The sequence below is a fragment of the Myzus persicae genome, unplaced genomic scaffold, assembly GCF_001856785.1.
Source record: "Myzus persicae strain clone G006 unplaced genomic scaffold, MPER_G0061.0, whole genome shotgun sequence".
NCBI lineage: Eukaryota > Metazoa > Arthropoda > Insecta > Hemiptera > Aphididae > Myzus > Myzus persicae.
This window is the reverse complement of record NW_019101024.1, coordinates 1,364,045-1,376,202: the sequence shown is the minus strand read 5'-3', so window position 1 is coordinate 1,376,202 and position 12,158 is coordinate 1,364,045. Positions and strand designations below refer to the sequence as shown.

Below are 12,158 nucleotides of genomic sequence, written 5' to 3'. Positions count from 1 at the left end.
AAAGAGACATATAGCCACAATAAAAAAAATTCTCAGGCTCTTGTACATTATATGAATTCAGAAAACTAAAAAAAAAATAAGTGAGTAAGTACAATATATTTTAGAGATTTTGAAACGAAATTGTGATTTATTTTGAAATTCCATTTTTGGCCCTTTTATACCTATGGTTTTTTCAAATTTCTACAAACACAAGTGAATTTAATAAAGAAACTCACAAATTTAGAAAAAAAGTTTAATCTGTTTCACAAGTAGTTGGTTGTATAATTGGTTATTTTTATTTTAAGCGTTTATTATAGCATTGTTCTATTTAGGTGCCAAGTGGTATTAAAAACGTTTAAAAGTATTGTTTAAACTGTTTAATGTATCGAGAGTTGATGACCATAAATTCGGTTTTCTCTTTGCATGTACCTATCAAAATATCGTTTGTATTAATAATTTTTAGAAATAAATACTACATACATTCATATTTCATTTGTAATACCTAAAAATATTGCAAGGTCTACAACTATAATATTAAATAGGCAGGGGCCAATAAATCATTATATTTTTTTTATAATACGTCGCAGATAGTTATTCTCTCACTACTATAAGTCACGACATCAATGTCTTTGTTGTAACGTGTACAAAATATTATACATATTACCTATATAGGTAGTGAGGAAGGTACACATATTATATTATACATGGGTATAGGCCACACAAATGCAATATTACGTATTATGATCGTTATTAGTTTATACATTTTTATATTCAGGTTATGAAATGCACGCATTTAGATATTCATAAAATATTAAAATAATAATAATGATGATAATTTATAATTTTTTTCTATTATAATTAAAATTAAAAAATATTTTCCCGCTTCCGTCATACCGCGGTTATTGCAAGTGGTAATATTGTGGGCGTCGAGTAGATATTTCATCTATTAAATCATCACTGTCGTCGTAGATCGGAGGATAATGGATATATTTTAAAATGTATAATATTAAGTAATACATAATAATAATAATAATGTGATAATGTTCGTCAGAGAAAATGGGCAACGCGTCGATACGAGTCTGAACTAAAACTAAACCTAATATAATTTTAAAAAAAAATGACGTACATTCTCCTAATTCAGTATGCATAATATGTGAATGTGTGTGTGTGTGTGTGTGTGTGTGTGTGTGTGTGTGTGTGTGTGTGTTGTACGCGTGTCTGTGAAAAATAAAAATAAATAAATAAATAAATCGGCAAGGAAATCACAATGCGGCGACGACGAAGATAAGCGCGCACGTTCACACGACGACGAAACGTAGGCGCCACAATAGGCCTATTGTATATATTAGCTCACGGATTCTCGTGTGGCCGATGCACCGCAGGCGTGGGCTATTATGCATTTATGCACACACAAACACACGTGAGTGTGTATTTTTACACGACGGACGTTTGTCCTAAATCCATCTGCCGAGAAAAAACACCGAATTACACACACACACACACATACACTCGTAGGTATACGCATAGTATTATAGTTATCGGTTGGGTGTGCATAATATATTATTTTGTATGTTATGGATAGATATATAGTTCGTGTCGGGGAATGAAGTACCTGATGATGAAGCTGCCGCTGCACTTGGGCGCACTAAAAAATAATAATATTATCGTTATTTGTTATTTCCACGTATGAAACACCCATATCCGTCTGTACAAGTTTTTAAGAAGAGTAAAAATAGACAAAAGTGTTCACTTTCCGCATAATAACTTAGTAATAAGTAATAACTTTTAAATGATTGTTTTTGATAAATAAACGACTTTCAGAGAAAAAATGTAAATCGATCATGACCGTGGTTGTGACATGGGTAGTATAGCCATTATTACCAAGAATAACCACAAAGAGATTCTAAATAATTTTCGATGTCAACACAATGTATTATTTTTAATTTAAATCTGGTGATACCTAGGTTTATTGTGTTGTTTAAATGAAAGATTTTATCGGATGAAATGACAAATCCGTCTCTCGATCCGGTCAAAACGTATCCATGGTAACTCCGGTATTAGGTATAGGTAGCTGGTATATGTTATGGATACACTTTTCTTCCAAGGCTATTTTGCGAAAGAAATATTTTTGTCATGAGCTAGCATAGACCTATTACACTACTAAGTACTAGACAAGAACTGTGTATAACAAAAGCATTACGAGCGGCGTAATAACATCTCGCAATTATTGATGTAGACGGCCTTTACGAAAAAACACAACAATCTATCTATCTTATCCTATTACCCCACAATACCGTGCCTACAAGTAGTAATGGAGGAACCAAAAAGCTCCCTTTATATCGTTACGCTTTCCATATACACTCATTGCTAGTAGTATAAGGTCTACGTGAGCTAGTCACATACGATGTATGTTGTCTTGAAATAATAATGTGGGAGACAACGTCCGGTCGGATCGCGTTCACATTATGCAACATAATATATTATAATGCTTAAATTGGTAAGTACCTACATGATATTATAATTATATTTTAATTATCGGCTTGGATGAAAAAAAACAGAAACAGATGTCGACCGTCGACATCTTCATGTATGTCTTCAGTGGCTTGCAAGTTAAAAGTTAATTAACGTCCAAGAAAACCAAATACCTATTATAGATATGCGCAAAAATAACGAATATGTTTAAAAAATATAATTAGGTATAATATTATAAGACACGTATTATTATTTTATTTTTGCGTGTTATTAAAATCGTAGTCAAATGTAATGTTTTTTTTTTTTTTATGAATATATCGACGTATCATTATTTATTTTGAATATATATTTTAATCACGTTGTAGTCTTGGTAGGTATATTGTAAGAAAATATAGTAGGTAGGTAAATTACTTATATGGCATACGCACTATATGAGAAATGGAACCGTTTGAATATTATAAACATCAAGAGTTTCATGAATAGTTTCATACACACAATAAATAAAACACAAATTGTACCTAATATGATTTTTTTTTAATTTCTGTATATTTTTGAGGATTTACAAAACAGTATTTTAGACAAAAATAAATATGTTTGGTTAAAATATGTAAACATAATAAGTAATTATTTGTTTTTTTTTTACAATTTTTGATTGAACATTATTCACAGCCATTTTTGAATACAAACAATGTTGCTTTTGAGTATAAAAAAATAATGCACCATAAAATTAACAATATACTTTCTTGAATTTTTGCAACCGAGGTTTTACTACCTACGTAAATTATTATAGAAAGAAATCTTTATTAGTGAATGTATTAATGTAAAATGTAAAACATTGCAGTCTCGGAACTTTGATAACTCACAAACTTCAATAACACAATTTTTTTTTGCTCCTTGAAATTTTTTTAAGTTATGTTTGAGGTATATGACTCGAAAAATACAGAATTAATTTTTATTCCCCTTGAGATTCGAGATATTGAGACTCAGCTGCGTATTTAATAAGGCGTATACTTAATAATATTATTATATGCGGTGTATAGCTAATCTATATTGAATGTTTGAATTAGTTAAATATTTAACATAATAACAGAGTTATTATGTCAAGTATTTTAATTACAAAATACAGATTTAAAATTGAAAATAGTCGTATGTTTTTGTCATTATTTGTAATTTATTTTACTATAAAAGCTCTTCTTCCCTGCATCGTTCAATCACGCAACACAACATACATATCTAGCTCAGTATAAGATTAAAAACTTATTGCTGCGATGCGTGTAAAATACTAAAATGTTCAAATATGTGGGAAGTATACAAGGCAGTTCTTAATTGGATTGCCAAAAACAGAAGCCATTTTCAATAATAATTGTATAACAATAATTTTACCATATTATAATGCGTCAAATTCAGATGTTTTAATGACATTTTATTTTGCTAATTTTATTTACTTCTTTTTTTACAAATAACTAAATGTCTAATTTACTGTCCGTCCTACAATTAATTAAATCGTTACTACGTCCATAGTATATCGCTATTATTTGGAAGTACCAAACACTTTATAAAACTTTAAGTTTAAGTTGAATGCACCTATAGGCTATAATATTGATTCTTCATACATTTATATATAATACTAGATACTTACTAATATAAACATATATAAATATATAATTACCTAACACTTTTCAGGACATCCAGAAACACGAACCTGCTAGAACCATGTCACCGCTATCAGAAAATAAATGGAAATTTCTTGGTTCTAGAAAGACTGTAGAAGAAACTTTTCGTAGTTCACACAGAATCAGCTTGTTACAAGGGCAAGGTATTACACATTTAGTTATTATATTATTATTATACTGTATGTGGTCAGCTGCATATATGGACGATTCTCGTCTGATAAGCCTCATGCCCGTTAAATCGAACGTGGAAAGCAACCAGACTTGCACAAATCGCATTTATTTACATTACATTAGCATTATTATTCTCAAAACGTGAATACGTGATAATCACTGTTCAGTGTGTACGTATACTAGCACAGTGCAGTGTAAAGCCGATAATTGTTGATCACACGAGTATACACTTATATTATTATATGTAGTGTAAATGTATAATAGTATATACTCGACAGTGAATTATGTTCCCATGTCACTGTAGACTTCTACAGGCACTTTCGCATTCCTATTCACATATCTTGAAATATATTATATATTGAATGTATATCTATATTATAATATACCACACTCAAAAAACTATTTTTTTTTACCAATAATATAGTCACTAAAAACACCCAGTCTATAAAATGCACAGTAAATATACAATTATTACCATAAATTGAGTAAATATAAAAAATCAAAATTTAATTTCAACTTATTTAGAAAAGAATGTAGCTACAGTCTGTAGATAATAGGAATTTTCGAGTTTCCATTTAGAAATGTTTACAATTTATAAACCTTTTAACTATCACACATTCACATCTATGATCTATATATCATCATAATTTGTTTTTACAAAATATTTTATTATACAAATAGCTAGAACTTAACTTATATATTATTAAAATTAAAAAACCACTAATCAGCGTTATGTTAGGGATTTACAACGATAGTAATATTATATACAATAAACTATTAATTAGCCATTAACTATACATCAATATTTTGACACGGTAATTCATCTTTAATTTATGTTTATGAGATATAGTATCAAATTAAATCAATCATCGAGTTATTCTACTAAAAATTATTATAATTTTGTCTGACTTCACGCTTAACCATAAATTAAATGTATAAAACAATTTTCAGGGGATAGTGAAGGAGGTGAAGCTTACAAGCATCAAATGAGAATTTCGAAAGAGGCATCTTGCAAAGTACCTAGATCTCGAGTGATCAAGGTTACTGACATATACCCCAGCTCGAATAAGAAATATTTACCTGCGTGTACAGTGCTTCATGTTTGCGCTGAAGATACGGGTTGTTGTAACAGTCCAACGTTGAAGTGCGGGCCGAAGACTTCACAACCAATTTATTTGCCCTTCCTAGTTTACGTAAGTAAAAGTAACATTATTAATATAGGTAAATGATAAGTAACTATTTTCAAATCCAGTTTCAAATATATTTTATACAAATACCTATGATTATTTGACTTCATAATCATTTTTATTCAATCAAAGACAAAATATGGGTCTTACATTTACCATTTGCTAGATTGTTCAATTTAAATTAATTATATCTGCCATTTTTAATTTTTACAATATTTACCTATAGTTTTTATTTTTTCAATTAAAACTTTTCTTACGAATTGGTTAAATTATTGTAATGATGTTACCAATGTCATTGAATGTGTTTTAAGATCAAGAATCAAGGTGGTTAAGATCATATCTTTTAGGTTATACGTATAATAATTATTGATATTTAAAAGACTTTAAAATAAAAAAAATTAAATTAGCAGATAAATCTGCACAACTTTGTTTGTAATATAATGGCTTGCGTATTTAAACTGTATATTTGCCAGGTTAATATAACATACGCTTTAATGCCTTATTGTGTCGATTATTTAATTAAATTAAAAAATAGATTTCAATTCTACCTACCATGGCATTCTTAAGATTTTTTGGAACAATAGGCCTCTCGCAATTCATGTTTTTGTATGACTACTATAGGTATTATATTTGATGTGCCATACCAATGGAATTCGAATCCCGATAGTTGTTGGACAAAATGACTATGTTTTACCTTCTTATTTTAATGAATATATATATTAAATCGTCCTTGAATTTAATTTTGAGTTTGAAAGTCACGTACCAAATACCAATATGTATCGGTATAGTTATTATTTTAATATCATCCCCACACCACCAAACAGGTTCATAAATACATCCAATACGTGTATACATCACTGTATAAACCATGCTAAGAGAATATAGTTTCGACATTGCGTGTTTGTGATTAATAACTTTGGCCTATGACACTTGAGTCCAATTTACCACGACACCTTACGGACATTTAATAATTAATTTATTGACAGTTATATATTATTGACATCTAAAGATGACAATATTAATGGAGCATAACGATTTCACACCGCCTTCGCACAACAAATCAATACAAATCGTCGGCACATGTCTTACAAAATAATTAAAGTATCACTATCATCACATACTTAAACACTTTTGCATATTTAAGTGCTCAAACTAATATAGACTGTATGTTATGATTACAGTTATGTGCTAATTATTCAATATAATATACTTAAATGAATATTTGTTATTTACATACAATTCATCTTATATTCTTATGTATTCTGATAATATTATATTATTATTAATTTACGGAATATTTCTGATAGTAATTAAATAACTCAAAAGATAATTTTTTCATCAAAAAATTCAATTATTTACTACATTTAAATGATTATAGGTACCTATATTATAATAATATATATATATATACATTGTTATTCAATTAAAGTAATAAAATTAAAATAATAATCAACTGCAATATGAACTATAACTACAACTTACAAGTTCATGCATAGGTTAACATAATAAGTAATAACATTGTATAACTAATGTATTATACATATTAATACTACATTAATATGTATAATATTTAACATTGTATATATTATACAATAATTATAGAATTTGAATAAACATAGGGATACAGTTACACAGGTAATATACGGTGTACCTATATTGTATTGTTATCATATCTCTTTTAAAATAATTAGTTTTTAATACATTATTGACGTTATTGTCTTTATTAAAAAACGCAGATACTATAGTTATTAACTAGCATTACTTGGTTTTTAAATCTGCATTCTATTGGGGTACATTATTATAATGTGCATATAGACATTTTTCGTAAATCCAACACATTCAATTTCTAAGGTCGTACATCTTCAATAATATTCTTTGATTGTTCAAATGTATGATCTATTTTATATAACTCAATATTATTTAAGCCTTAGACTTAATTTATAACGTTTTTCCTTTTAATTTTTAATAATTTATGTACTTTTAAATATTTTACATTTTATTGTTAAATCAAAAAAGTATTGTTTAGTTTTATTTCTAATCTTTTTAGGCGTTTTTTATTTTCAAATTAAATTCAAATCAATGTTTTACTAAAATGCACTTTTTACATTTAAGTTAAAATTGTATTGATGAACCATAATATGGTAAATACTAAATGGTAATAATTGTAAACCATCTTCTACGTGAAGGTTGTAAAGTTACTTGATGTTAAAACATGTTTGTCGGATAAATTGTAATGTTATCAAAAAGTATTGTACCTATACGCACGACGAGCTTATACACAAATTGACATAATTTATATATTACATAATATGATTGCTAATTATTCACTAACTATTGACTAATGGTAAATTTGACCACATTAACTTTTCAAGTTTTTAAAATTAAAATTAAAACATTTTTTAAAAAGTATATAAAATATGCAATGACTTTTACTAGAAAATATATTGTTTATGGCGTTTCTTTAAACATTCAAAAATATATAAAAATACTTAAAACGCCATTACCTATGTTCGTTTTATTTTAAACTTTCACTATTTCATTTTATCTTTTCAGTACCTAAAGGTAACCATTATAATAATAATATGAATAACTAATAAGCAACAGATATGAACTTTGATAATTTTTAACGATTTTGTAGGTTTTATATTCCATGTATGTGTATAAAATTTTGAAATATCGCGAGAAAGCAATCTGTTAAAACGAATAAGAACAATTAACGTAGGTAACTGTCTATGATTATTTTGTATAAATATAGGTAGGCCTATTGTCGACATAAATGCGTGTGAAGCAATTAGCCGTAGGTAATAAACCATTTAACCACGTGTTCGCCTACAACTCAAGTCCAAAATAAGGCACAACTTTCTATATATACTGCTTGTGATTTTTTCAGATTGATGTGTTTAATCCCTATCTATTATCCACTTGGATATATAGATATATACTATATACACCTATGTCCTATATTATATATTCCTAAATGGGCTGGTTCGTCACGAATAGAACGACAGAGGCCTACCACTGCCATTTAACTATTACCACCTATATTATGCAAAGTCGATTTATTCTTTCCGCGATGAAATATCGCCTGCCCGTTTACAAAACGAGTCATTATAGATCTCATAACCACCGAGTAGTGAAAAAAATAACATATAAGTATATGCCTATTGTCTTTTGGCTATCCGATCAGGGGTTTGTTGGTTTTGTTTCGTGTACAACATTTATTTTATGTAATACGTTTTTTTTTATTATTATTATTATTATTATTATTATTATAGGCACATACAGGATATTATAATTTCCCATTAATAATAACGGTCCTCGGGACATTATATTGTTTTATAAACAAACAGTTGTTGAGAGGAAGGAAAAAAAGGACTAACACGCCTACTGTGTGGCGGGACCCGGGGCTACAAACAAGATGATTAAGTTATATCTTAATTTGTCAGGACTGAACGGGGCGAATAAAATTACCGTTTTCTTTTGCATGGACCTGTGTGTGTTACATATACTTGGGAACAATACGGTGTAATAAATAACTCCAAGTTACCATTCTTCCGTATGTCTTCAATCGAATTTTTGGTCATCCACGTAACCACATAATATTTATGGTCGTTCCATTCCATTACATAATTGTTTATATGCAGTAGTAAAATGCACGAGAATTATAAGCTGTCCAACAGAAGTACATATAAAATCTATTTTACTTGAAAAATGCAATTTACTCGAAAATATAAATAACAGTAATATCAAAAATGTAATTTAATTAATTTTCTATTTTGAATTATTTATATCCAATTTTATCAACAAATCATAAATATTTATAAAGAAATCTATACACTCGTCGATCATTTTTTCTTGACCAATAATTAGGTATTACAAGCAGGGAAATAAAAACACGATGTAATTTGTAACATAATATGACTATTAACAAACATTTTGAAAATGTTGGATTTTAAAATATCAATAAATACATTCGGATTGAATGTCGTTTTGATGTTAGGAATTTGAATTAATTCCAGAAAAATATATACAATAGGTATAGAATAAAATATAACTCCTGATTCTAAATATCGTAAGACCTTACATACTTCTTAAAAACATTTGTTTTTTCTTTTCTTTTTTTATTCACCTTTTGAAGTAGCATCACGAACTCCGTGATCATAAGGCGTTAACACTATATATGATGTATTAAGTGCACATACTTGAAGGTAACGAAGACTGACAGTTTTTTTTGGTACCCAAATGGAGACCTCGAGGCGAATTTAGCGGCATCCTGTAATGATAAAATAATTATAATGTAAACACAAAATGTACCAGGTAGTCTATAAAGATTTCAAAATTAACAAGACAAAAACAAAATCCAATATTTACTGAATATTTATTCTCAGCGTTTATCTCCTTTCCTAATATTATGTACACCCAGGATACCTAATAAATAATGGTATGATTATACCACAACGACGTAAACGGTCATCGTATTATAGTGAGAACATAGAAAAATATTATTATGAATCGTGAAGTAATAAATAAAAAATATTAATATGATATATTACCTATATGTATATATATTATTTATTATATGCACATAGTGTCCCTTGATATAAATTTACTAATAATTTAAAAATGTATATTAATATAAATCTATAGCTCTGATAGTGTATAAACTACAAAAAAAGCGGGTAAGTAGATGTCGCTCTGCTATGCATTAGGTGTCTAGGATGCCTGTAATGGATTTTATTAAATTTGAAGTCAGTGATATGATATCATTGTATACGATTCTGAGCTGAGACGGTATGTCAGATATTTTATATTGTTATACCATCATTATTAATACGGTAGTCGGTAAATTTAATTAATATTATTTGTAATATTATCCTAAAATTATCAGTGATTTTGGAAAAATATTATATTTACTAATGTAAAATTGGACTGTTTTAGAACCGAATTACAACAAAATTACTAAAATCGTTATTCTCTGTGTTAATATGTGATCTCGTATAAATTTGAATTTAAAATAACTATAAAAAAACTACTTACGTGGAACCTTGTCTTAAATTGTCAATCCTTAGTTATAAAAGTTGAAAATTTAATACACTTTAACTACAAAATCATTTTTCAATTCGTAAGTGTTGTCAAATTTTGAACTTTAAATGTTTATGCATATTTTCATGCTTTCTGACCCAACCAATACAATTTTATTGATATTTATAGAAAAAAATTAAGAAAAAAATTAAAAATGTTTGTGAACAGCTCGAGACCAGTCAAGATATTTTGAAAATTTTACCAAGTTTATGAATTGATAAAATAAACATATATATCTAAACATAAGAAATCTAGTGAATAAACTATGTTTTAACAATTTCAACTTTAAGCGTTCACAACAATTTAATTTGAATTTGAGGAAAAAATTTTTTTCAGTAAAATATGAAAAGAAAATTGTTTATAAGTTTCTAACTTAAAATAGTTTGCAAATTTTCGTAATTTTTACTTATTTTGTCGAAACTTGAAATTCAAAAAAAAATTATTGTGGACTTATGCTCAACTTTTTTATTAATTTCTACTAACAACAACTTATGATGAACGTTTTATTATATTTTCAAGTTTTTTAATCTAGTTAACATTTTTTGATAAACAGTAATCGAAAAAAAATTATAATAATCGAAAATTTCATATGTCATAGTACCTAAATAATTCAATCTGAGTCAAAATATTTTGAAAATTTTAATGTGTATAGAAAATGTTAACAAACACATTCAAGAAAATGTCACGTGCATGGTCAATTTTTTTACAATTACAAGAAAAACCAAAATCGATTTTTTCAAAAATTGGTTTAGTATAAATATTCTCGTTTTTCCTTAATTTTTTGTTTGTTTCTCCTGTCGCTTTTGAAAATTATTGGGAATTTCAAATTTTGACCTCCCTAATGCGCACTAACTAGATTCACTTTCCTACCAGAAAAGTTGCTGTCGAAGAAAATCGAAACACTTTTACCACCCCAAACCGTGATGACAGACACAAAAATAAAATAAATAAAATACACACACAATATCATTATAAAATCAATACATTCTTCGCTCCGCTCGGGATCTAAAATAAGAAATCTCAACTGTCAATTCGACTATGAGTTGTTTGATTACATAGTACCTACTATTTATTTAAATATTTTACAATCGATGACTTTCTGATTTAAGAATTATGTTTGAAACTTATAACACATATTTTACTTCAATGTTCGATTAACTCGAGAAGTTCTAGGGGAATAAAAATATTTGAATGATCAAAACTTCAAATTATCAAGGTAATAGCTAACAGTTCATAACGAAGTTATTGAATAAGTTCATTAATGAAAAAAAATTAAGTTGTCAAGAATTTCTTATAATCTAGAATCTATTGTAATTTGTAGTAATACCTAACTATAATCTTTAAGACTTTAAGTAGTACTTATTAATAATACTCATTCAGCATTCTATAACCAGATAACATTATACTATAGGTATTACAATAAGATATAACACACTACACGCAATAATAATATCTATGATAAAATGTATCTATGGTGCAAACGGCAATGTCATATTGTACTAACTACTGTAATGTTGTGTACGACAAAATATAGGTAAAGGTAACGTTACCTTTAAATTTGATTACACATAGGTTCACAAATAAATAAAACAAC

General features: G+C 27.6%; 1 protein-coding gene across 1 annotated transcript in view; it reads left to right on the top strand.

Moving 5' to 3' along the window:
- The window catches only part of LOC111027343, a 43,290-nt gene that overhangs the window by 26,358 nt on the left and 4,774 nt on the right, over window positions 1–12,158 (top strand). The window contains exons 2-3 of the mRNA XM_022305708.1: window positions 4,135–4,267; window positions 5,247–5,488. Of these exons, the coding sequence (XP_022161400.1) occupies window positions 4,135–4,267; window positions 5,247–5,488 (375 nt within the window). The remainder of the gene's footprint in view (window positions 1–4,134; window positions 4,268–5,246; window positions 5,489–12,158) is intronic.